This window comes from Vitis riparia, chromosome 9 (genome assembly GCF_004353265.1).
Source record: "Vitis riparia cultivar Riparia Gloire de Montpellier isolate 1030 chromosome 9, EGFV_Vit.rip_1.0, whole genome shotgun sequence".
NCBI lineage: Eukaryota > Viridiplantae > Streptophyta > Magnoliopsida > Vitales > Vitaceae > Vitis > Vitis riparia.
The window spans coordinates 14650457-14678108 of NC_048439.1; the positions used below are offsets into that span (position 1 = coordinate 14650457).

The window sequence follows — 27652 nt, forward strand, 5'->3', positions numbered from 1 at the left end:
AAAAATCTTAAGGAAAAGAGAGAGGAAAATGTTAGAAAAGAAAAATTCTCTCTAAAAAACTGTTAAGAAAAGAAATGGTTGAGAAAGTTTAGATAATGTGCATTTTTCAAAAAATTAATTTTCTTTGCCTTAATTTTTCTATGGCAACCAAATGAGACAAAAAAAATTATATTTTTTCTTTTCTTATCGACTTTTTTTTTCCCCTCAAATTTTCAAAGAAGCAAACATAGTCTATGGAAGACGAGAAAAATCTTTTTAAATTTCCTTTTTAAAAAAAAAAGTTCTTTATCTTTTTTCTCTTGTATCTATCTCAAATTTTCCAAGGATCAAACATAGTTTAAGGTGTATGAGAGGAAAATATTTTAGAATTTTTTTTTAAATCTTTTTTTTTCTTGTATCTATGTGCTATCTAGATAGATATATATCAGGAAAATTCCAAAAGATTTGTCTTCCTTAGATTATGTTTGGTTATAGATATAATAAATTTTCAAATATTTTCCTTTCCTTTAGTTATGATTTAAAAAAAAAATAAGGAGAAATGGTGCAAGGAATAACAAAAAAATAAGAAAAAATAACTTTGAGGTCGCTAATAAAAACTTCATAAAAAAATCCTCATTGTTAGAAACTATATAGATTTCTTCATTTGTTGCAAAATTTGAATAAAATTTTTTCCCAATGGCAATACAAGGAAAGGAAAAAACATCTTTCTCTCTAAATCATTTAAAAATAAAAAATGTTTCCTGCCAACATTATTTAGGTTCTTTTTTATTTTTTTGGACTCGAAAAAGACATGAACTTGATGTTTTATTGTTATACTTTAATTAATTAATTGTGTGTATTCATTCCTATAAATGTAATTAAGTAATTTATGTCTATTAAGTTTTATTATTTAATGGCAAAACAATACTCCAAAATATATGTCTCTATTTGTTTTATATATACATTAGAGGAAATAAGCATTGCAACTAAGACTTTTTGGCTTTTTTTGTTCCTTTTCTGGTGGAATGCAAATGATTATAATGTTCCCAGCACCGGGGTGGGGTCGGCGCGGGACGACAGGATTTGCAGCGTTTTGGGGCGGGGTGGGGTGGGGGGCTTTTCAGTTGTGGTAGTGAGGAAGGTGGGGGTGGGGGGGGGGGGGGTGGCGTAGATGATTCAGCCGTGGGGCAGCGCAGGAAGGGGAAGGAAAAATACTGGTGGAGGGAACCGGCTGGTTCAAGCGGTTCGCCGGTTCAAGCGGTCTAATTCAGGTTCGATTGCTTTCCGGTCCAATTGGCCGGACTAAACCAGAACCGTGACCGGCCGGCTGGTCCGGTCTGATTTTTAAAACCAAGGTCCTGCAAATTGGATCATGAAGCAGCCCTAGCTGATGCCTTCCCATTTTTTCCTTTCCAATCTCTAATTGCCTTTGTTCAGCATGCTGGGCAACACCATTAGTAAGTGCTTGATCATGGAAGTCAAGCCTCTGTGTAAAGTTCTGGAGCCCCAATGGATCTGATGCTTGCATAGCTTTGACGGTATCCACGAAGAAAATGAAAAGGTCCATCTCATCAGTAGATGATTGCAACTCTTCATCATCACTGTAATCATTATCCGAGTCCTCATTATCCTCATTATTCCAATCTTCCTCATTAAATGATGCACCATGCTAGGTTGGCCACAACTTTCTTAGCTACTGGTTTATGCTCGACAGCATTAAGGGCACAGAAGCCGTGCCATGAGCAGGAAACTGAGAGAGGGCATATGCTGGATACCTCAGTTCTCTTTGCATCTCCACCAATGAACCCCAGACATAGATAATCACGGCTATGGCTACTGATAATCTCACTGCTAGGCAAAATCACAGTAGGCTGTTTCACCCAGAATCCCATTGGTGGCTGACCAAAAGCTCAGATTTTGATGATAAACGAATGGATGGATGGAACAAGGCATCTTTTAGTTGTCATACATCTGCAACAGAAATGAACAAATGAAGCGGAAGATGAAACCTTTCAGATTTTGAACCCCTCGTTGCATGCATAACCTTCTTAGTTTGCTGGGAGAAGCTGTGATGACATGGAATATGAACACAAACATGTCTTCTTTGTCTCCCAGAGGACTCTCAGTCTGAGTTGGAATCATAGAAGTCACTAGGGCATGGGTCATGACTTCAGATACAGTAAGTGTTCTGGTATATATCAGAATCCACACCCATATTTCCCGTGGAAGAAGAAGCACTTAACCCTACAAAAATTCATAATGGGATGGAAACTGTGTCCCGGTTTTCATTGTCACCAAATGCACTGGGAGTAAGCGCTCCAACTGTTTCATTTTCCATTCTAGTTTATCTAAATATGGTATTTTCTGCAAGCTCCAATGTGAAAGTTTTCTACCTGCAAAAGTCAATTAGAGCCTCCATAGCAACTTCTTGCTGCTGGTATGAAGCACCATATCTGCTTTGAGCATGTCACAGGACTACATAGGTAAAGAAAGCCTCAAGTTGTAGTTTAAGTTCAGTCTGCAAATGCTGCTACAGATTGAGAACAATGCTACAACCGATAGAAAGAATTAGTGGACTCATTGACAAGCCAAAATGCATCAGATTACAAAATAGCTCATCCTGTATCAGACTTAGTAACCTGGGGTGTTTACAAATAGAGAGCCCACCCCATTCTATAGCAGAATTGATCAAGCCCAGGGCAAAAAGAGGCACATCTTCATCAAATGCTATAGTATATGATCTGGGATCCATTCTCATGGGCTCAACAACATTTAACAGAGATCACAAGAAGTGAAATATCTCCACCATGCAGGGGACCTCATATGGTTCTGTCATGAGATGCAAATCATACAGAGCAGCCTCCTTCCCATTACCAACACCAATTGTATTTCATCCAACAAACTAGCTACCAGACCAACAATAAATGTCTGTTCCACAGTCCTCATAATGGTGGTTTTCCGTGCATCATACATTGGAAACATTTGCTCATTTTTTAAGGTCCCATACTAATCAAACCAAGAAAGTGCAATCTGGGGACTAATCTGAGAATGCTCAGCTCCAGAAGGAACTGAATTATTACCACTTCAGTAATTTTGAGAAACAATTTCTCCCAAACACAAACTTATCCTGGGAAGGTATGCTTCCAGATAAAACTTGAGAAGATGCATTTCATTTCATATTATCCATTTGGTATCTTAGAATCTTCAGAATTTTCAGATGCAACTAAGGTATGATCAACTGATGCATCCCTGGCCACAGTATTATAGCCATATGCAACTGCTGTCCTGTCATAGGAGTTCCCTGAGAGTCCAGATTGCAATCCGGTCCTTTAAATCTCTCTAAGCCCCTATTACTAGAATCAATCTCAGTACCCTTCATGGAATGCTTCTGATGCAACAATGAGAAATTTTGATTCAAACTATTATTTGGTTTCTAAGAACGACCAAAAGCCTCAATATCTCTCTAGGTGGCAGCATGGTTTGAAGGAGATACACCGACCATAATCCAGTCTAGTCTTTCTGTAAAACAATGTCATCATCAAGAAACGTTATCTTATCCAACTTGAGAGAAACCTCAGGAAGATAAAGCCTCAAGTGGTTAGGAACTTTGAGATATTTTGGATTCTGACCAGTACTGTCATGTGTTGTTGGTGAGCTTGTTGGCATCTCATTTTGGCAAGAACAATAAGATCCGTCAGTTGATTTGAGATCCATATCAACTAAAACACTAGAAGTATGGATATTACATGCTTGCTCCTGGATGACAATTGTCACTTTCTTGGTCTCCTCTTGCTCAGCTCTCATGGCAATACCTTGATTACCCAATGAAACTCCAGACTTGTCCTGTGCCTTCTCATTTGATATTGGATCCTCGCCAGTAACATATCTGTGGCGGGTGAAATCTTGGCTTCTTTCCAATGTTTTGTTTTGTTCCATTCTTCTGCCAGAAAATTTTAACACAGAAGCCAAGGCATCAAGCTCCTTAGGACTGAAGCTTCCTTGCTTTATGAATTCGATTTCTGCTCTATCAGCACTGATGAGTGTGTGAAATATGAGAATGTATGGATCTCCTTCATGTGCATTTGTATCCCGTTAATGCGAGCTCTGAACTTCTTGAAATGCATAGTCATTTTCACGGAAAGAGTCTGCTCACTGCCCACAACCTCATTCTGTAACTCTTCCCCACAATATTGCTATTTGGACCACTTCCAACATAACCATAACCAGTCGGATTTTCGTAAGATCCCTCACTTCCACCATACCCTCTGTATCCATAACTTTGATTCGCAAACCCAGTAGCTCCACTAGCATAGGATACCAGCCAAACGAAGACCAAGCACCCTCAGGCGGAGATGCATAAACCCAAGTGCACCACAGACGGATACCAGAAGCAGAGAAGCATAAAACAAGGACCATTAACAAAAAGAGAGCAAGAGTAAGTGAACCAAAAGAGCATTAAACGAAGCCTCATTTCATGAGTTATCCATGGGCTTGCAAGCTGGTTGAGAGACCATAGGTTCATATAAGAATCAGGGATGTGAATACTGAGATATCTCACAGTGGGACTAAAACAGAGTTAAGTTACTCTCCAGCAAAACCAAGAAGAATAGAAGATAAAACGATGACAACAAATCCATAGTCATTCCAGAAATCAATGAAAGCTAAACATATGGCCTGATATCCACACCCAAAACAAACAGTACCATCTAGAAGCAAGATGGAGAAAATAATGAACAGGAACAATGGTGAATACAGGGTCCTTACCTGAAAAACCTCCTCTCAAGTGAAGGTCGCTTGGCTTCGAGCTCTCCTTCTCTTCGCAAAACCAACAAAACTCAACTCGCTTCCTCTAGTTCTTTCTCTAGCTCCTCTTTTGTTCTCTCCTCTGCTTCTCTCTATCAATCCCAAAAAAAAAACCCCAGCTTTCTTCCTTTATCCTCTCTATAACAGCCCACTAACAAATTGAGAAATCTCCCATTGAACACGTCTCAATCTGCAGCCTTCCTACAAAATGGACCTGCTCCCTCTACAAGGTGGCAGAAAGTGGTCCCAAAAGTGGTACAAAAGAGCCCCACAAAAGGCCAAAATAGCCTTTAATGGAGGAAATGGACGGCTAAGATGAGGAAACCTGTCCTCATCCCAATCAAGCTGCCAAAACTCTCAAATAAAACCCCAAGAACCAAAGAAAAAAAAAAACCATGTTCAAGACAAGTTTTGAACATGCATAGATTGAAAGCAACAAACAAGCTTCTTAGCCCTAAGTAGGAATGTCAATGTCTGCCACCATACAATCAAAGCCCCTCAAAGTACCTTACATGGTCTTCAAATGTCTCTCCATGCCTGATCTTGGACACGGATCCATCATCTTCAACCTAAGACATCAATTCAAAATCCCAGCACTTATTTCTTGAAAGAATAGAATTTGGGAAAGAGCAAAATAAAATTTTAACTAAATGCATGAGGCATGCTGGAAATTTAGTGGCAGACACTATCACGAATTTTGTCGTATCATTTGTATGGCAGAGATGAGTGGAACAGCCACTTTAATTCTATGTTTTAAGATTTACTACAAGGAAATGTTGGATTTATAAGCCAGTGATAAATGATGATTCATGGACCCACTGATGACTTCTACAAGGAAACCATCATGAGGCCTTGAAAATCATTTGATGTTACAACTAGCGAGTTGCCACGTCTAGGATTTGCCCTTCAATGGAAATAAGATCCCTAAGCAGTAAGATATCTTAGGAGATTGTTTAACTCCGAAGAATAGCCATTAATGAATTCTAAGATGGTACCAAATGAAGGTTGATTAAAATGTAATCTAATCAATGAATGTGAACAGAATTATTTACTAAGACATAGCTAAGAGATGAAATCAAATTTGAAAATAAATAAAAATCAGGTAAAAACAATTCAAAGCAAAACTTCCATACCCAGTACTCAGGTGGGCGCATCTTGAGATTGTAAGATGATGCCATGCTCATGCAGTAAGCACCCGCATCATGAACAACCAGGCCAGCTCCCTGAAAAGTAGAACTCTAAATCAGCAAAAATTTTGACGATTATTGCAGCCTAAAAATAAATAAATAAATAAGATTTATACTGCCAATGTCCATACATCCCCTAGAAAAGACCAAGCTCATTACCCTAGGTGGAGTGGGAAATTCTCTATCCTTCCCCAAGAAATCTGCAGATTCGCAGACAGGGCCCACCACATCAAAAGTTGAAATCTGAGCATCAGAAGGTGGAGGAGACACCAGTTCTATGTGCTGCAATCAGACAAAGAGAAGCAAACTGTAACCAAGATATGCCAAAAAACGTAACTGTTGTAAGAAAAGATTACAAGAGCATAATAATGTTCAAGTTATAAAATTGTGTTTGCTAACTTTCTTTACCACCACATAATTTCTTCAGAAAAAAAAGGAGACAAACTTGAGAAAATGAAGATTAATAGCCTGGTTCATGAAGAACTAGATCAATCTATTAAAATAGGGGTCAAGCTTTTAGTGGAGAAAAGGCAGGGGCAAATAAACTCTTTGGCTCAGTAAGGTTGCAAAGACAGGTACATAGGGACATGAATGTCAGTGTTTGCCACAGTTATGGGGTGTACAAATGCAATGAGGCTAACCTCAAAATAAGATGACATGTGGCATGAATGTGCTCTTTGAAAGGATGTCACAAGTGCATAGCAGTTAATGTGTGCAAGAAGGTGTTCATTACTCGATGCAAGTCCTGTTTCCAGTGCTCTAAAGACCCTGACTTGTAATGGAGCTAATCCCAAATATCATGTGGGAAACAGCTGCATGCTTTTCCAGTGAAAAAGGAGAGCATCAGAATTGCCACAATGGAAATTCGCCTTTGTCATCGAGAGTGGCTCAAACAACAATTTATATTTAGTACACAGATTCTCAATTGTAGATCCATTCTTAAGGAATGAGATATGATCAATTAGTATCAATATTACTACACCAGCATATTTCAATTTGACACCTCAAGAAATCACGCTTTCCAAGTACTTCATTGAAAGTATTCAGGAAGACACTCATGGTACTACTAGAAAAAGCTGGTATGGACGTGTGTTTCATGGAATAGGGCCAAAGGAAAACCCACCAACAACTTTCTGATGTGAAGGGCCAACAGACTCTTAAGAAGGTTTTTTCTTTGAAAAAAATAAAAATAAAAATCAATAACTCAATAAATTATATTAAAAAGCAGAATATTCTTCATTTTTAATCACCACATGCAGCCAAAAGCAGATTCAACAACAAGAGTAGCTGATCTAATTTAATTACTTACTTGATAAGCATCGTAAAGACTAGGACGGATAAGTTCAGCCATGCTGCCATCAATCACAACAAAATTTTTTGTTCCATTAGTTTTCACTCCAATGACCCGATTAACTAGGCAGCAAGTGTTAGCAATAAGTGATCTCCCAGGTTCAATGATAAGATTAAGATCTCGTGAAAGAACCAGCTCCCGAACCTACAGCAACAACCCATAATGAAAAATATTAATTGACATTTTGTTGCTTGAAGCAATAATTGCCAATTCTGACAATTCTCGTTATGACCATACTCCACTAGGAAGCTTGGTCTCAATCAGCATTTGAGCATCATTTTCAATCCTTCATGAAAAGAAATCCCAAAATTTCACCCAATCTCAGAAACCTTTCAAATAAAACTATCATAATTGGACATGAGTTCAAGTGGCTTGTAAAGATTCAAAGTATCTATCTCAATGTAGTCAACCCTTAGTCTTGCAGGGAAATGAGCATCATCGACATGCATTAAGGTCTACAACCTAGGCTAGTGATTATTCCTTGAAAAAAGGAAGCACTGATGAAAACCACATAACAAATTGAACTAGGAGTTTATATGCCATATCAAGATTGCAACATGCAGGGCCTGGCATGATCAATATATCCAAGCCAGCATTATCAGCATCAAAGCCAGATACCCACAAACATACAAATCTGATTCCCTATTTAATCCAAAATCATACCAACAGATGCATAAATATGTAAGCATGAACCCAAGCATCTATAATACAGTATATCATAAAAGTGTGTGGAATTAAGTTGTTGAAAGCATTCAAAGTATTCTAAATTAGGGGGCCCTTAACCGCCTATATATCATTATCATCTAAGAATCCATCAATTTTATTTATTTATTTATTTTTTAACAAAAAAAGTCCTTTTTGCTTCACTTTAGTCGGGATTCAGCTGGCAGCAATTGTTCCCCCATTAATTAAATCCCTCCTTTTCTTACATGTCTTTTACTGCTTTCTTGTTTCTGAACAGTGGAACAGAAAAATTGAAAGCTCAAAATAAGGCGTGGACTAGGTAGATCTAGAATTCTTAGACCCACTTATGATGTGCCAGAGCTTGGAAGGTTTCCTCACCCAGTTTCCAGATTTATAGGTATAGTTCTGTCAATAGTATTCAGTGCATTATGCACAAGGTATCAAGAACGTAAAGAAGTATAATTGCTATCCACATATTAGGAATTGTCATTTTCAAAACCTATTTAAACATGCTTACTACCATGGTGAAGATATGGACAATCATGATACTATGCACACACTGTGTATTATACAAGCTATTTGCCTAGATTTAGAAATATGATCCTCACTGTATCTATAAGATCTCTCGGAGTGGGAAGGACAGCACCAGCATGATAGTAATCAATCCCAAGACCACCTCCAATATTTAGGTAACTTATTTCAAAGCCTTGAGCTCGGATTTCATCAATGTAGTTGACCATAAGAACTGCAGCATCCCTAAATATGTCCACCTGAAAATAAGAAAAATAAAATTCAAAATTTAAAAGGTAGAAAGACTGATTGATAAAGAAGAATAGTGAAAATGGAGGAGAATAAAAAGGTCTATTAAGAGAGCAAAACAAATAAATCATGAGCAAGAGGAAAAAGGTATGACAGACCTTCAACCAACATCAATTGAAAGAAAGATCTCAAAGACAATATTGTCTTATCACAATGAGGGACACTAATGTTTGCTTACAGGAATAGGGGTTTTGCCACGTAAAAACAAAATGACTATTATGAAATTAGCAGATAGATGTCCTTGTCAATTTCCAGAATGCACAATTCACATATACACATACTTGATTTGGTGAGATATAAGTAGAAACAGATCTAAAATAATTTAATCTTTTAAAAAATGTTAACCATGCAAAGACAAGTAATCATCAAATAACAGAAAAAGCTTTGTTTAACTCAAGTCAACTTTGAAAAATCATAGTAAAAAAAAACGAAAGGAAGAAAGTCAATGACATACCTTGGTAATGGTAGACCCAAGATGGCAATGGGCCCCCACAAGCTTCAGCTCATTGGGATGTGCCTTTACAGCATCAAGAAACCATTGCAGCTTCTCATTTCTAATACCAAATTTGGAATTCTTGTTCCCAGTAGCTACATATGGGTGGACCTATGAAAAAAATATATACATACATAACTATTTAAGTGCAAAATTGAAGATTATGACACTGAAAAATTCGAACCTAGCTAGCTCTATTATAAAATATTCACAAAGGATTGCAGCAAATAGGGGTCTTAACCTCCAATACCCAGATATCTAACTTCTTAACTAGATGGCACCAACAACTTCTTAATAAAGTACTCTCAGCTTGGGTTTTAAAAAATGATTTTTTTTTTTTTGGAAGGATGATTCTGGAGGATGATAGTTTTAGAGAACTTTGAATCATTTCTGCTGCTAGATAATTTAAAATTTATGGTTAATTGACAAGACCACAATTAAAGCTATGATTGTACCTTTTTTTAGTCAGAATTACATGATAGTATTCCCAAATCCAAATATATCATAACATACATTTGACTTGATGGAAAACATGACCAATTAACTCGACATAAAATCAAATAAGTAGCACCAAGGACCTTTTTCTCACCAAGGCCCTTGTGTGTGTCCTTTCCCTCTTTGTATGTTTTAGCCTTATCCACAGAGGCTTGGGTGGCAGATTTATGGGATGAGAAGAGGATCATTAGAATTCATGTTTCTCTAGACACCTAAACAATTGGGAATTGAATATAATTGAGACTTTTTTTCTCAAGATTGCAATATAAGTTAGTGAAGAAGGAAGAAAACGATATGGTGGTTGGATGGATTTGAGGAATGAAGTTGTTCTATCAAATCTCTTTATTCTATTTGAGGGTCAAGGAGATCAATTCCCTTCCCAACGAGTATAATTTGGAATTCATGGGTCCCATCTAAGGCGAGCTTTTTTGCTTAGGGAGCTAGCTGAAGAAAGGTGTTGACATTAGATCAACTTCAAAGGAGAGGGTGACAGTTCTATTCTCCTTATTTGGCATAGTTTGGGTGTTCCCTTCCATGATCAAAGAGACTCTTTTAAGTTGGCCTCTATGGGAAGAAAATGAAGAAGGTATGGAGAATTGCTCCTTTATGAATTTTGTGGACAATTTGGAAGGAAAGAAATTGAAAAGCATTTGAAAACAAGAAATATTTAGATTAAAAGCTAAAATGTTCATTCCTAAGTAATCCTTTAATATGGGTTAGGTTGTAAATAAAAAAGGCTCAATATCTTTGATTAATTTTGATTGGTTGGGATCATGTTGAGGGAGAGAGTTGATTTTTATGTTTTTTCTTTTCCGAGATTGTCGTTTGGTACTTGTTGTATACTGTGCAATTTGTTGTATTGCTTTTTTCGCATATCTATAAATTTTATTGCCTAAAGAAATTAATAATAATTAACCCTAAAATGACAACAACTAAACCAAAATCATGGATGTATAAAGTTTTAGCACCCAAAATTTTCACAAGTTCCAAGATTCGTACATTTAACCAAAACCAACTCTTGAATGAATTCAATCAACAAAAAACTTTTGAGATGTCATTGCGTTCGAATGTTTTATTCTCTTCAATTCATATTACTAAATGAACAAAGCCAAACTTTGAACTGAAGGAGCAAAAGCTTTTCTATGAACAGCCCAAAACATGAACATATTTACACAACTAAAAACGAAGTAGTTAAATAGCACCAAGTACATTTCTCCTAGAGATTAAAATAACTAAAAACGACCGTCGATGCATAAAATTTTGACCACTCCAAATTCTCACATGTTTCAGGAGTTGCACCACATATTTAACCAAAACTTGACCCTTGAGTGATTTAATCAACAGAAAACTTTTAAGTAGTCAGTTGAGTTCCATGTAGTTTTCTCGTTAAAATATCATAACCAAATTTACCCAACCTAAGGGAAATACCTGTTCTATGAACACCCTACAACATTACATTATTCATAACATTAGAATTAAACAATGACAGCACATACCTGAGGATCCACATCTGGATTGATCCTAAGTAAAACATTGACCTTCTTGCCAGCAATTCTTGCAGCTAATATAATATTATCCAAATCAAATTCACTATCAACATTGACAAAGACACCTTCTTGGGCAGCTAGCACCAAATCCTCCAAAAGCTTCCCATTCCCATTAAAGATACACCTATTCATCCAGAAATCAACACAAGGAGTTAAACTAAACAGGGAATTGCACAAGCATAACACCAAATCAAACCAGAATAAAGAGCAAATTAATAGATCTATAAAATCTTGTGTTAACAAATTTTCACCTCATGCAGGCCTCTCAGCCACCAAAGCAGAGATTTGAGAAAGAGCTTTTTCAAGGCCAACCAAACCTCGAATTTGCTGACTAAATATTCATTATAGTTAGACTTTAGGCCTATGGTCCTAGGCGTTTTCAATGCTTGGCATCTCTTGTGTTTTTCCTTGAACAGTTAAGGATTCTTTCTTGGTTGGCATGGTGCTCTTGCAGGAGCCAATCACAAGACAATTTAGAAGCTGGCTCACTATGCAGTTCTGGATCACTTGGAAGAAGCATCATCATAGATCATTTGATGGTATGGATAGATCTTATTCAATGGTCAAGTATGTGATTCTAAAGATGGTTCTAGTGGACAAAAGGGGATGTGAGCTAAACTGCTTGGCCTTTTTTGGACCTTGCTGATATTATGGGGATTGTTTAGCTAGTTAGAATCATAGGTTTTACTTTTCTTTTCTGTTTGTGCGCTGCTTGTATGCTGCATGTTTTTATGGGTTGTGCATCCTTTTTGTTAGGTGCTTATCCTAATACGATTATCCTAATTTTCTTATAAATTGAACCTCTAAAGTCCACAAAAATATTTTCTATTCTACTTTTTCCAAATGCACTGGATAGAGATAAAAGGCCATCATGGGTTAAAGTTGGGGCCATCATAGGTTATTTAAAATACTAATTTGATTGATCCCACTCTAGTCAGAGGGCAGAGTGTTCATTAAGTTGTTTTGTTTTTTTATCAGATTAATTAAACTGTTTCATAATCACATCAAAGGCTAACTTTTAGGGTGCAATTTCCTCTGTGGTTATTAGAAATTGTGAGAAACCAGGAATTGAGCATGCTTTTTTATTTACACAAAGTTTACCTATACTATGTTGTTCTACACTCATACCGAAGTCTCAATTTTTTGGTTGCATTTCCCCCTTCCTAATGATCAAACAAATAATAAGCTAATGGAGACTGCCTTCATTTGCAAGAAAGCATTCATTTTTATGATTTGCCTCTTAATATAATATAATCTCCCAGCCCTTGAGGCCTGGGTTGAGTGGCAAGGAGTTGTTTGGGGATGCAAGAGCTTCCATGTTCACTTGCCAATGGGGTAAAAAAGTTACCAACAAATAATAAACTAATGTCCCCACTACAATAATGATCAAACAAAAACCAAACAGGATGCCACCTCTCCTAGCAGACAAGAAATAAATTTAACCACTTGTTAGTTGTTAAGTAGGAAAACTTAAAAGTTAATTGCAAATTAAGTGAGAAACTGTAGTCGTAAAAAGCATAAGGAGAAATTGAAACACTTTACAACACCCATCATAAACTTCTAAGCACTCATCATTCAAAAACAGAAATTGAAATGTGACATAATTGAACAACCTAGATTTTTACAACCAAACATTAAAACAGAAATTGAAATGTGACATAATTTCTCCCTCAATGCACAATGTAACACTCTTCTATCTATAATTATACCTTGTTGGATCAAACCTAGCTCGAAGAGCCAACCTCAACTCGTTCCCGCTCACCAAAACGGCACCGCACCCCAACTTCCTCAAATGCTCCAAAATCTTCAAATTATTGTTGGCTTTAATCGCATACCCAATAATCGATCTTAAACCCTCCAAAGCCTCCCTATAAGCTTCAAAATTTCGCGCAATTTGTGGTTTACTATAAAGGTAAAATGGCCTTTTCTCTACTTGGTTCATGACGTCTTGGACTCTGAGACCTTCGCAGTAGAGAAACCCATCTTCGGATTTTCTGAAACAGTGTTGAAATTTCTTGGCTTGTGCGTCTGGGGTTAAGGTTTTTGCAGGGTTTTGGGATAGAACAGCTTTGTGCGTCAGGGTTTTAAGGGTTTTAGGGGAGGGTCTGAGAAGTAAGTTGGGAAATGGAGAAAATGACTTGGGGTTTAAAGGGTATTTTAGGGATTTGGAGAAAGTGGGAGTTTGAGGGAGAAGGATAGTAGCCGCCATTGACGAGGAAGAAGCAGCAGCAGAGAGGACCTTCGGTGAAAAATGTTAAGGTGAAACACCAGATTCGCCCGTGAAGTCTCTAGGGGCCTGTTTGGTTGGTGTTTTCAAGAACTGTTTTCTGAAAACAAAAAACACCAAAAATTTGTTTGATTGAGAAACTTGTTTTTGTTTTTGTTGTTCTCCGTGTTCCCAAAATGGCACTGAGAACAAAAAAAATGGTGTTTTCCCCGTTTCATTACCGTTTACAAAACAAAAAAAGCCATAAAGAGAACATCTGTTCTCCGTGGCTTTTTTTTTCAGATCGGAGCTTTTTTTATCATGTGTTGTTAGTTTTTTTATTTTTTCCGTTTATATTTTCCTGTTTGGATGCTGAGAAAAGTGGGGAACGAGAATGAAAACAGAAAAAAAATTCTTGATTTTTCCCGTTTCTCAGTTTTGATTTAGGGTTCGTGAAATTGAAATCCAATGGCACAAAAGCAAAGAGACCCCTAGAACAGATCCATAAAACACAGGAAGCAAAAAAAAAAGCAATTTTTTTGGTTTTCCGGGGGGGTTTTGCATGGATTTTCTCGGAAATCAAACGAGGATGAATTTTCCCGGAAATCGAATGGGGGATGGATTTTCTTGGGAATCAAATGGGGGATGCAAAAAAAATAAAAACATGATTAGATTAGTACCTGCGAGGATTGAGCGTGGCAGAGGAAAATAGGGCCTTTTTAGGGATTCTCTGCTCTGGATGGCAACTTCAGAAAAGGGCTTCCTAATGCCCGAGTTAGTAGAGATAAAAAAAAAATAAACATAGCAGGAGAACAATTTTATCTCATCTTAAAAAGAATATACTATAATTTTTAATAAAATTAAAAATTAAATAAAAAAAATATTAATAAAAATGATTTTATCCCATTTGATTTATTTTAAAAAAATATAAAAAATATTTTTATTTTAAAATTAATAAAATAAATAATTTTTTTAATTTAAATAAACTTTATATCTAAAAATTATTTATAAATTTATAATACAAATTTACTTGAAGAAAACATTTTATTAATTAGAAAAAAAAAAACATTTTTCAAACGTATTTTTTGTTTTACTTGTTATAAAAACTTTTTTATTAACTCAACCAAACATTTTTTTTTTTTTTAGAACAAAAACTGTTTTTCAAAATTCAGTTTCTAAACACAATTTTTTTCTAAAAACACCAAAAACTGTTCTTAAAAACTATTCTAAAAAATTGTTTTCTAAAACAGATTTCCAAAATAGCAACCAAACAGACCTACAGGCCCCAATGATTATGCTAGACCCAAAATAACCTTTTCATAGTCTCCAAAATATGGCTCCGAATCAATAATGAACCGGATAAATATGAACCAATGATGAGCCATTCCTAAACATGAACTAGAACATATCACAAAACAAGAAAAAGAACAATAAAAGGGAAAACATACGCTAGGGGACTAAATAGAGGGTTACACCCATTTTTACTTTTCTTGCAAAATTTTGAAAACTAAATTAGTATTTTTCAGATTTTCCATTTTTAGTTTTTCAAAAAATGGAAACAATAATCAAATATGCTTTTTAAACTTAAATTTTGTTTTCTCTACATATGAGAGCACAAAACAATCTAAAAATACATGAACTAAATTTTAATAAAAAAATTAATACTACCACCATGGGTACAATATTGATTATATGGTTTGCTATACAAGTTTTACTACGTATATCATGATCTTGTTAGGATTTGTTACCATCATTTGTAAGTTCAATTTTATCAAAAATGTATATATTCTGACTATTATTTTACTTTTGATACTCTTTCCAAATTATTAACATATTTGTATAATTAGATACTTTTATTTGGATGATGTTTGTATAATTAATTACCATTTGTTTCTATGAGATAGAAAGAATGGGATGTATAATTGTTATAAGTTAAAACTTACATTGCTTAAATTTTGACATCATTTGTTTTTATTTTCAACTTTCGTTACTTTTTATGTATTATTTAGTTCAGATTTAACCATATTTGTTACTTTTATAAACACAAATTCAAATTTTTATAAACTTTTAACATTAAAATAATTTTACGTTCAGAATTTTAAAAATAGAGAAGAAAGAAAATAATAAATAATTGGAAAAACAATTCAAGGAATCATTAAATTATCATCTAAGAATTGTTTAGCATAATATGATAATTTTAAAATAATATTTCAATTTATTAGAAGTGATTATTAGAGCAATGATTGAAATATCAAATAAAAAGTCATGTTTTGTTTTTTTTTGCTGGTGTTTGTTTTTTTTACTTAATTTTAAATAGAATCTTAATACTTAATAGTGTTAAATATTAAGTTGTTTGTTTTTATAATATTTTATTTCTATTAAGTATTAAAAAATAAAAAAACTCAATACGTTATTTTTTTTATTTAGAAAAAGTCACATATTTTGATTTTTTTTATTTAGTAAAAAATTTATAATAAGTCATAAAAAAAATAAAAAAATAAATGACCTACTGAAAATAAATTACTTTAAGCAAAAAGTCAAAAAAAAAAAAACTAATTGTTTTACGCAAAAAGTAAAAAAAAAACAAACACCACTTAACACTTTTTGTTTGATCATAATAATTGATAAATATATTACATACTAATTATAATTTATTACAATGTATCCGTTATAGTTCATGCTGGCATGTGAGAGAGACCTAGGCTTAATTTTAAGGACCCTTAAGTCTCCTTGGGCCAGTACATATACAGAACAATAAATAATTTGGAGTTAAAAGAAAGTTGATTTATTTTAAAGAGGGTGGCAATATTTCTAAAACTGCGATTTGAAATAAGCCATTTAATTAGGCTGTAATATTATTCATTTTAATTTATATGAATTTATTTATGTTTATTTTCATTCTTTAAAAATTATATAAAATATATCAATTTTCTAAAAAAATACATATGTAGAACATATTTTGAATTATTTTATGAAATTAAGGGTATTAAAACATTTTTCTTAACATGATTTTCTTATTTTCATTTATATTTTGAATGAAAAGTATGAAATATATATTAAAAAAAATCATGAATTTCTTTAATTCCTTAGGAAACCAGTATATAAAAAAAATGAATAAATATTTTTAAGATTTAAAATTTAAAAAGGGATATTTTTTTTCTTTTAGTTCTTATTCAATTCATTACAAAAATAAAAAATAGTTTTGGTTTGTATGCTAAAAATTTTTCTTTCTTCAGTAGTATTATAAAAAGTTAAAATAAATTATTGAAAATAATGAAATTAATTTTTTTTTAAATTAATGGATATGATATGTTTTGCAATAACCAAATTTCTATGCCATTTTAAAAGAAGGATATGATTTGTTTTATCCTCCAATGTATTAGGGAAGAGCTCTATATTTTTCTTATTTAAGAGAATACATCTTGCAAAACTAATCTTTCTATTTGAGAAAATATATCTTGTTGCACAAATTTTATCAGGAAGATGGAAGCTCTAATACAAGCATATTAATCAAAGAATATAAAAATAAAATCATTCCTATATAAAGTTACATAAAAGTTTTAACGGGATTTGATCAATCATGCCTATATCTGCTGTGTACAATTATTAAGTCCCGAAGTATCTCACTTTTGTCCATTCTTTATATATCCACCTTAAACCATGTACCTTTTTATTCCATGAGGTGTCTTTTACTATTTTTTTTTTTACATTTTATTTATTTATTTTCATTTCTATTCCTTTTTAAATGTATTGTGATGTACTTAGGAATGTAACATCAAAATGATTATTTATTTCCATTTCAATATTAGGCAACAATGACTATAAGAATGGAAAAAAGAAATAAATTAACATTAATATCGGTACATAAAGTTGAAAATAATTTTTTATTTTTATTTAAAAAATTCTCGGGTTATTCATAGTTTAAAATTATTATTTTTTATTTAAAAATAACATATTTGAGAGGTTTTTTTTTTTTTTTTTGCTAAATAATAAAATCTTGTTTGGTGTGATTTAAAAATAATGTTCAATTTTTTTTAAAAAAAAATATTTTTAAAAATTTACATCATTGTAAGACGAACATAGAAATAAACGTTCATGTAGCATAAGAATCAACATCACACCACTATCATCAACAGCCTCAAACCAAGAAATATGATCAACTTCATCGTCCCAAACTTCCACAATGGTTCCTATTTTCATATCCAAAAGAACTCTTTCCAACATTTTCCTTTCTTCTCACGTTAACAAAATTCTAGAGCAAGATTTGGCCAAATTTGATTTTAGTGCAAAATTTTGATTTCTACAAAATTTTAATGACTTTATTTTGTTCAATTTTAAGGTGAAATTCTATTCAAAAACTTAAATTTTCAAATAAAATTTAAAACATGAAAATGTTATGATACCTCAATTTTTAACTTTTAATTTCAATATTCAAAACTTTAAATTAACTTCAAATTCCAAACGTTTATAAGTAAATAATATACACTAAAAATATCTATTGTAAGTTTGGTTGCTTCATTCCACTTATATGTTTCTTGATATTATTATTATTCTTAGAAAGTGACTACCATATAGTTTATCTACAAATTTTATTAAGATGATCTACTATAATCTCCAAATTTGAAATCTATAGATAACATCTTTAGAAAATTTAACATCCAAATCATTTACTCTACATCGTAAATACTTTTCTTAACCAAACAACTTATTGTTTTATTTGTTTCTCTATAATTATTTAAGTTATAAGTAAGCTTTCAAATATTTTTTTATTAAGAACCTTATAGAACTAGGATTGTTATCCTTTTTGGTTTGTTTGTTTTTTTTTGTTTTTTGCTAAAAGTAATTTGTTTTCAGAATTTAGGTTGTTTGTTTTTTTACTTTTTTATGACTTATTATAAACTTTGGGAAAGTTAGGTTTTGGGCTCTTGATATGGAATATATATGGTTTTGAAAATCCAAGTGTATAAAACATGAGATGTCACTGTTAATATGTAAAATAATATACAAAACATGCACTATTTCCTGTTTATTTTTACTCTTCCCAGATTGCCCCTAAATTTCTCCATCTCATCAGCAAATCCTCTCCATGTCAGCAGAACAATTTGAAGCTTGAACTCGTTCTCAAAGCTGAAACACAAAGAAACCCGACCCGAGAACCAAAAGTAGTGAGTCTCTCTCACTTCTGGTCATTTTGCCCTAACCCCATCTCATGAAATTCCCAATTTCGATATTCTATTTCCAGTTTTTGGGAGCCAATGAAAATCGTAAACCTAATGCTCAGTGCATCCACTCAGTTATCGTTGAAATCAATTTTGTTAGGGTGTATTCAGTGGAAGAATGCGAAGAGCATTTCGAAGAAGCTGTGCGACACCGTTTCGGAGTTGGCGTCGTCGATTTTGCTGGAGAACGGGTGGCCGAATCTGTTGTCGTTTATGTTTCAGTGCGTGACCTTCGATTCGACGAAGCTTCAGGAGGCAGTGTTCTTGATTTTTGCGCAGTTGGCGCAGTACATCGAGGAAACCCTAGTTTCTCATATCAAGCATCCATACTCAGATGTTTTTGCAGAGTCTGACGTCGTCGTTGAGCTCCAATGTGAAAACGCGGCCTTGAGCGATGCAATTAATTTCATTCAGTGTTTGTCGAGTTCGACGGACCGGGATCGGTTTCAGGACTTGTTGCCGGCGATGATGCGCACGATAACAGAGGCGTTGAATTGTGGGCAGAAGGCGACGACAAAAGAGGCGCTCAAGTTGTTGATCGAATTGGTCGGGACAGAGCCGTGGTTTCTGAGACTGCAGTTGGTGGATGTGGTGGGGTCTATGTTACAGATTGCGAAGGCTGAGACCCTGGAGGAGGGAACGCGACATTTGGCGGTGGAGTTCGTGATAGCTCTGGCAGAGGCGAGGGAGCGCGCACCTGGGATGATGAGGAAGTTGTCGTAGTTTATAAGTAGGCTTTTTGCTATATTGATGAAGATGTTGTTGGATATTGAGGATGATCCAGGGTGGCATAGTGCGGATAGCGAGGACGAGGATGCGAATGAGAGCAGTAATTACAGTGCTGGGCAGGAGTGTTTGGATAGGTTAGCTATTTCATTGGGTGGGAATATGATTGTACCTGTTGCTTCAGAGCTTTTGCCGGCATATTTGGATGTGCCGGAGTGGCAAAAACACCATGCAACTCTGATTGCTCTTGCTCAGATCGCAAAAGTCTGTTCAAAGGTATTGGAATTGTTATTTTCTTTTTAATTTTGCTTTGTTTTTTTTTTTTTTTTTCAAAAGTACTTTGATTAAAATCTCATAGGATTTTCTTGGAGTTGTTCTTTTCTCTTAAATTGTTTTTTCTTTCTTTCTTTTTTCCAAAGTACTTTTATAAAAATCTCATAGGATTTTTTTGTATTCTAACTGCTCACTTGGTGGAGTTTATCCGGAATTTAGCATAATTCTGGTAATTGAGTTTGGTTGTGAAGTATTTAACCCAATTTTCATTAAGGAAAATTATTTACTACCTTTGTTAAAAACACATACTTCCCACACTAAGGAAGGTGAATATTTAACATTTTGGAGTATGGGTTGAAAGGTGGTCAATTTGTTTTGAAATGAGAGGAAACAATAATGGGAATACATTGTTAATATGGTTTGTTAGTATAGGTTGTTAGTTTGTCTGTGTTGCTTGTTTGTTTGTATTTATTAGAAATAAATCATAATAGTCCCTACATGCTACTATAGTTATTCATTCTGACTATTTTATTTTCAGGTGATGATAAAAAATTTGGAGCAAATGGTGACAATGGTTTTGAATACATTCCCAAATCCCCATCCTCGTGTGCGATGGGCAGCTATTAATGCCATTGGGCAACTGTCCACAGACATGGGCCCAGATTTGCAAGTTCAGTACCATCAACGAGTGCTACCAGCTCTAGCTGCATCTATGGATGACTTCCAGAATCCACAGGTGTAGGTTCCTAATTTTTTATGCGTGTTTTTGTCTATATCTTAACCAGTTATGAATGTTATCTTGCTATATTTTAACGGGCAAAAATTTTATCTTGTTCTCATGGATGCAAACTATTACGTGGTTATCTTATTTGTTTCTTTGTTTGTTTGTTTATTCGATGGCTACATTATGCCTTCTAGATGCCGAGTCACTTATATTTTTCTTTTTTTGAATTTTGTAAACATATTTATAATTTTTATGTCTGGATCAATCTTGGTAGCTTTTTTCTCATAGGCAAAATGCTTTTCTAATTTTATTGTCTGTAATGGGTGATTTTGTCGATGTAGAAGTCTGGATATTTCGGCACTTAGAACTAAAATAGGAAATGCCCCCAAGAGTAGTGAATAGGTTCTTTACAGTTTGGTTTACTGGACTGTGGTTGCTTTCCAATATTTGAATTTTTTGCCATCAGAATAAGTAGGTATTTCTGATCTGGTATGCTGGTGGTCCTTTTCAAATCTCTTTACGTATTTGTTAAATCTTGTTAACACAACATAACTTATTCATTTTACCGCCAATTCCATGAGATGAATTGTGGCAATAACTGATTATGCTCTTTATGAGGTGAGAAACCTAAAAGGAAATGTAATTGCCATATGGATTATTTTATAAGAGAAGATCATAGTGGGAAAAAACAGCACGTGGGAATCGTGGTATGGATGTATTTGATTGTGTTGTTGGAAAATTATGCTTTAGTTTTGAATGATAACGGGTTTGAATTTTTTTCCTGTTTAAAATTTTGGAACATGGTATGTTCAGAAATTATGGGGAAAAATATATATATATTTTTTTTTGGGTTTAAGTTCTTTTTGTCGGGGTGTTGGAAGCATTTGCAAATCAAGAGGACTGCCAAAGGCCTAATTGATTGATAGATGATATCACATTGCAAAGGGTGGAGGGTTGTATACTTGTATCATGCAAGATGTATCTATTCCTATCAAATCAATAGGAAAAGTAGGTTGTATTGCACAATATCAAATATCGTGTTATATATTATTTCATATCATGTGATATAACATGACACATTTTCACAAGATAATCCAAACTGTCCCTTTTCTTTTAGGTTTTCCCCCCTTTATATCGTAAATTTTCAAATAGTTCTCTCCAAGAAGCTTCAAATCCAATTTTATTTTGTTCCATATCTTTCTTTACATGGAAAATATTTTTTTGGACACAAGTTTGGAAGGATTTCAAGTCTTTTTGAGGTTCCCCATTAAATGTAATTTTCTTTATTTATTTGTTTTTTATGGGTCTCCTTTGGTTACCTTCCACTTCTCTTCCCTCTTGTATAAAAAATGAGTTGATAAAAGGTGCTTTTACACGCTTATAGTCTTCTTTCGATATATTGATTAGGTAATTTTTGTATGTAAGTATGAAATATTTTTATGTGTGAGATAGCTGATAAAAGGTGTTGCACATTTTATATGTGAATTTTTTTTTTTCTCCTATCTAGTTTCTAACTACAGATTGGATTGCTAGGGTCATTGAACATGTTAGAACCAATATGACTTTATGAAATAAATTACATAGAATTAGATAGGTCATTCATTAGAGAATTGGTTGCTAGAGATTTTGGTTGCAGTTGTGAATTTTTTGTTAATAGGAAAATAAAATTTTATTAGAAGGCGTCTAGCAAAAATGGAAGTACACCATGAACACAGGAATTATGAAGGGAAAGTTGTGTTTTGGGGCCCCATTTCCCAATAATATTGTTTTCAAAACCCAAGTTTGCATAACCCAAGATATGTCCACTATTTCAAGAAAATTTTTCCTTTTCATGCACTCTGGTCCGAGGTGTTATTTCATACTGAAAATGCCTTCCCCTTGGGCCAGCTCAACAGACTCATATGTGAACCGGAACAAATTTCTCCCGGATTTTGCTTCTTGGGTTCCCCTTTGTGACCCTTAGAGCATCCCATTATGTGGTTCTCTTGAGTGCTCAAGAGGTCCACCAAAGGTTTTTTGGGACTGTAACTTAGGTACTACCTTAAGGGCCCTTAGGTACTACCTTAATGGCCTTTAGGTACTACCTTAATGGCCTTTGGGTACTACCTTAAGGGACCCTAGGTACTACTTTAGCTAAACTTGAACTCAACCTCTCCCAAGCCTCGAGTCTTCCTTTGTGACCCTTAGAGCATCCCATTATATGGTTCTCTTGAGTGTTGAAGTGGTCCACCAAAGGTTTTTTGGGACTGTACCTTAGGTACTATCTTAAGGGCCCTTAGGTACTACCTTAATGGCCTTTAGATACTACCTTAAGGGACCCTAGGTACCACCTTAGCTAAACTTGAACTCAACCTCTCCCAAGCCTCGAGTCTTCCTTTGTGACCCTTAGACCATCCCATTATGTGGTTCTCTTGAGTGTTGAAGTGGTCCACCAAAGGATTTTTAGGACTGTACCTTAGGTACTACCTTAAGGGCCTTTAGGTACTACCTTAATGGCCTTTAGGTACTACCTTAAGGGATTCTAGGTACTACCTTAGCTAAACTTGAACTCAACCTCTCCTAAGCCTGGGGTCTTCCTTTGTGACCCTTAGAGCATCCCATTATGTGGTTCTCTTGAGTGTTGAAGTGGTCCACCAAAGGTTTTTTGGGATTGTACCTTAGGTACTACCTTAAGGGCCCTTAGGTACTACCTTAATGGCCTTTAGGTACTACCTTAAGGGACCCTAGGTACTACCTTAAGGTAAACATGAACTAAACCTCTCCCAAGCCTCGAGTCTTCCTTTGTGACCCTTAGAGCATCCCATTATATGGTTCTCTTGAGTGTTGAAGTGGTCCACCAAAGGTTTTTTGGGATGTACCTTAGGTACTACCTTAGGCCTTAGGTACTACCTTAAGGGCCCTTAGGTACTACCTTAATGGCCTTTAGGTACTACCTTAAGGGACCTTAGGTACTACCTTAGCTAAACTTGAACTCAACCTCTCCCAAGCCTTGAGTCTTCCTTTGTGACCCTTAGAGCATCCCATTATGTGGTTTTCTTGAGTGTTGAAGTGGTCCACCAAAGGTTTTTTGGGACTGTACCTTAGGTACTACCTTAAGGGCCTTTAGGTACTACCTTAAAGGCCTTTAGGTACTACCTTAAGGGACTCTAGGTACTACCTTAGCTAAACTGAACTCAACCTCTCCCAAGCCTTGGGTCTTCCTTTGTGACCCTTAGAGCATCCCATTATGTGGTTCTCTTGAGTGTTGAAGTGGTCCACCAAAGGTTTTTTGGGATTGTACCTTAGGTACTACCTTAAGGGCCCTTAGGTACTACCTTAATGGCCTTTAGGTACTACCTTAAGGGACCCTAGGTACTACCTTAACTAAACTTCAACTTAACATCTCCCAAGCCTCGGGTCTTCCTTTGTGACCCTTAGAGCATCCCATTATGTCGTTCTCTTGAGTGCTCAAGAGGTCCACCAAAGGTTTTTTGGGACTGTACCTTAGGTACTACCTTAAGGGCCCTTAGGTACTACCTTAAGAGCCTTAGGTACTACCTTAATGGCCCTTAGGTACTACCTTAAGGTAAACATGAACTCAACCTCTCCCAAGCCTCGAGTCTTCCTTTGTGACCCTTAGAGCATCCCGTTATGTGGTTCTCTTGAGTGTTGAAGTGGTCCACCAAAGGTTTTTTGGGACTGTACCTTAGGTACTACCTTAATGGCCTTTAGGTACTACCTTAAGGGACCTTAGGTACTACCTTAGCTAAACTTGAACTCAACCTCTCCCAAGCCTCGAGTCTTCCTTTGTGACCCTTAGAGCATTCCATTATGTGGTTTTCTTGAGTGTTGAAGTGGTCCACCAAAGGTTTTTTGGGACTGTACCTTAGGTACTACCTTAAGGGACTCTAGGTACTACCTTAGCTAAACTTGAACTCAACCTCTCCCAAGCCTTGGGTCTTCCTTTGTGACCCTTAGAGCATCCCATTATGTGGTTCTCTTCAATGTTGAAGTGATCCACCATTGATTTTTTTGGACTGTACCTTAGGTACTACCTTAAGGGACCCTAGGTACTACCTTAAGGTAAACTTGAACTCAACCTCTCCCAAGCCTCGGGTCTTCCTTGGTGACCCTTATAGCATCCCATTATGTGGTTCTCTTCAGTGTTGAAGTGGTCCACCATTGGTTTTTTGGGATTGTAACTTAGGTACTACCTTAAGAGCCTTAGGTACTACCTTAATGGCCCTTAGGTACTACCTTAAGGGACCTTAGGTACTACCTTAACTAAACTTGAATTCTACCTCTCCTAAGCCTCGAGCCTTCCTTTGTGACCCTTATACCATGCCATTATGTGCTTCTCTTGTGTGCTAAAGTTGTCCACCCTTTGTTTTTTGGGACTGTACCTTAGGTACTACGTTAAGAGCCTTTAGGTACTACCTTAATGGCCCTTAGGTACTACCTTAAGGGACCTTATTCCATGCATTCTTCTTTTGTTTTCTCTTTGCTATTTTAATTTCAGCATATAACATATTAGCCTTTGCATTATTTGGGTGTGTATAAATATCATTTCTTCAAACCTTTTCAGTTACTATGATCCATATAGAGGAGTGATAGTATATTTTCGAGTCATTGATGGGACTATAAAGAAAGGTGACAGGATTTATTTTATGGCTAGCAAGAAGGTAAAGTATTTCTTTCAAGTATTATTTGTTTTTTGTCTTTCTTTCCGAACTCAATTAAATTACATTGGCAGGCATTATTTTCTCATTGTAGATATTTGCACATGGTTCTATACACCACGTTCCATTTTCCATCAATGTAGTGTTATTCAAATAATTAACTTTGAAGAATTGTTGTGCATATTAAAGTTTTCTTTAGTGGTCTTTATGATCACTGTTTTGGTTTGAAAGATTCTAAATTTCGTGACATCCTTTATGCTAATTTCTTAACTGCTTAATCTTTGATTGCAGGATTATTATGCTGATGAAATTGGAGTTTTATCTCCCAATCAGTTCCAGGTTGATGAATTATATGCTGGTGAGGTACAATAATACATCTCAAACATTTGGTTCTTTATATGATTTCTTGGTTTCTGCCTTTTTTGCTTCTTGATTGAGGTTTCTCTTATGTTTAGTTTTTGATGTGAAAAGTTGGTATGCATTTTCTAAGCGTACCATTTTCTGACTTAAATAGTAAATGTATATAGGAAATTGAGAAATGGTTCATGTAGAATGATGGCACTTTCCATTTGCAAGGCTCATTCAAAGCAAAGTTCATACAATAAATATACTTTAGGTAAAAGAGCAGACTAGGTTTAATGTGGGCTTACCCTTACTAGATCCATTTGTACATCTGAATGAATCATCTGGTTTGCATCAGACCTAGCTCATCTATAGATCATTAAATGTATGCTCGATTTGATAATCCAAATGAGGGATGATCCTGAAATCGAGGTAAAAGGGATATAGAGTGAAGCTGAGAGAGTAGTACATCCTGAAATGGAAGCAGGATGCATGGCTGGGAGTGACCAAAAGATTGGCTGGTAATTGGATCACTGCCTGAATATTGATTTTACCTTATGAGGAAGAATGTATCCACAATTAGAATCATCATTTGTTAATTTTATGAATTTGTATTAGATATTTGTTGTTGTTGTTATTGTTGTTATTGTTGTTGTTACTGTTATCAACCAGGTGCAGAATGTATGTGTCCATCATATTTGTTGTTTTACTTATGGTTTGTCTTATTATAGGAAAACTTGATGCTGAAGGAACAAGTGGAAGCTCTGCTTCAGGAGAACATAATTCTCTAGCGGGCTGTGTCTATTCAGCATGAGCGTCAGAAAGAGAGTGAAGAGAGGAACCAGGAATTACAGCACCTGAAGCAGGTGGTCACCCAGTACCAGGAGTAGTTGAGAACGCTAGAAGTAAAGCTCATAAACCTGAATCTTCTGAACTACATGTTAGTTAATTTTAGATGGGAAAAGTTTCAATCCATTTCACAGATTGCATGATTTTTCTTAAATTTGCTTTTCAGTAGTTCCCCAATCTTTTATTCAAAACATGATTTCTTGGTAGCCAGATCATCATTACAAAAATTGTTTTCCTGGTGTTTTTGTAAATTTTCTGTAGTGCAATGACACTATTATTTGATCTTGTGATGGTGTAACAGGTGAATAACTATGCACTCTCAATGCACCTGAGGCAGGCTCAGCAAAGTAGCTCCATCCCTGGCCATTTCCATCCAGATGTCTTCTAAAGAACATGCTATTGTGCTTTTCAGGAGACAACTGTTGGGAAGCACTAAGAATATATAGACTGGCTTTTAACTTTGTAAGGTGTTGTCTCATACACACATTATGCCTACGATTCGAAGACACTTAAATTAGTGTAAACTTACATTGTGAAGGGGTGCTTTTTGCCATCGTTCTCCTTGATTTGAAAATGGATGTGATGCCCATAAATGTTTGAAACTAGATGTTCAATGGTAAACTTCGTTTTTTTTTTTTTTGGATAAAGACACAATTACCATATTTGTTTCTTCAACTACTTTTGTTTTGCCCCTTGATAGCCGTCTTTCTCATTGAGAGTTCGCCAGAGCCCATATTTATTCTCATGAGTAAGATTTTGCCTTCTTTTTTTCCTGGTGGGATCCACACTTGTTCATGCCTGGAATGAATATACCCTGAATGTGGGGTTAGGGTATCTCTTTTTACACAAGCAGAGCTTTGATCGCTCACATCACGAGCTATACCCTTGTTGCGCATTACGCGTGAGGTGATTCTTGAGATGGGATGATCACATTTTACTGTGTTGCCACAGGCATGCCATTGTTCTGTTTGGGTGCGAGTGAATTCGGTTTTGAATACTTTGCCCTTGATGCCTTTGCCTGAAGTGGTAATGAAGAGGACTGGGTGGGGTTGTGGGAGGCTTAAGGTTCCGAGTCCACCAGGAAAAAAATGTTACATACTAAAACGATCGTATTGAATTAGCTCATAATTAACTTACCATGTCACAATTCTGTAACTATACATCTGGATGGTTCTTGGGGTTCATTATCATACAAATTCAATCAATACCTAGGTAAAAAATAGTACCATTTTGTATAAGAGGCTTCAGATATTAATGGTCCCATTTGTGAGACCTGAGTTCATCCAAATAGATCATC

The 27652-nt window shown here is 35.2% G+C and overlaps 1 protein-coding gene, 1 long non-coding RNA gene and 1 pseudogene across 2 annotated transcripts; 2 read left to right on the forward strand and 1 right to left on the reverse strand.

Annotated features, from left to right (window-relative positions):
- Positions 1-3133: 3133 nt before the first annotated feature.
- Positions 3134-14287, reverse strand: LOC117921599 (diaminopimelate decarboxylase 2, chloroplastic-like). The gene is made up of 9 exons (XM_034839533.1): positions 14245-14287; positions 13068-13685; positions 11308-11482; positions 9278-9427; positions 8613-8774; positions 7279-7464; positions 6129-6251; positions 5916-6005; positions 3134-5351 (listed from the first exon to the last, which is right to left on the reverse strand). Exons 2-9 carry the CDS (start codon positions 13565-13567, stop codon positions 5271-5273), a joined length of 1467 nt encoding a protein of 488 aa, XP_034695424.1. The 5' UTR covers positions 13568-13685; positions 14245-14287; the 3' UTR covers positions 3134-5270.
- A 4377-nt stretch (positions 14288-18664) lies between these two features.
- LOC117921673 lies at positions 18665-26993 on the forward strand (annotated as a pseudogene).
- Positions 22844-24846, forward strand: LOC117921675. Its single transcript, XR_004652409.1, has 3 exons — positions 22844-23009; positions 23455-23590; positions 24240-24846. It is a non-coding gene; the product is annotated as an uncharacterized LOC117921675 (long non-coding RNA).
- Positions 26994-27652: the final 659 nt, after the last annotated feature.

Excerpts from the sequence above, each read along its gene's own strand:
- LOC117921599 (XM_034839533.1), bottom strand. The coding sequence starts at position 13,567 with ATGGCGGCTACTATCCTTCTCCCTCAAACTCCCACTTTCTCCAAATCC. Across the intron at positions 9,428-11,307 it reads ATCCAGATGTGGATCCTCAG|GTCCACCCATATGTAGCTAC; the intron begins GTATGTGCTGTC and ends TTTTTTTCATAG. Across the intron at positions 5,352-5,915 it reads TGCGCCCACCTGAGTACTGG|GTTGAAGATGATGGATCCGT; the intron begins GTATGGAAGTTT and ends TTGATGTCTTAG.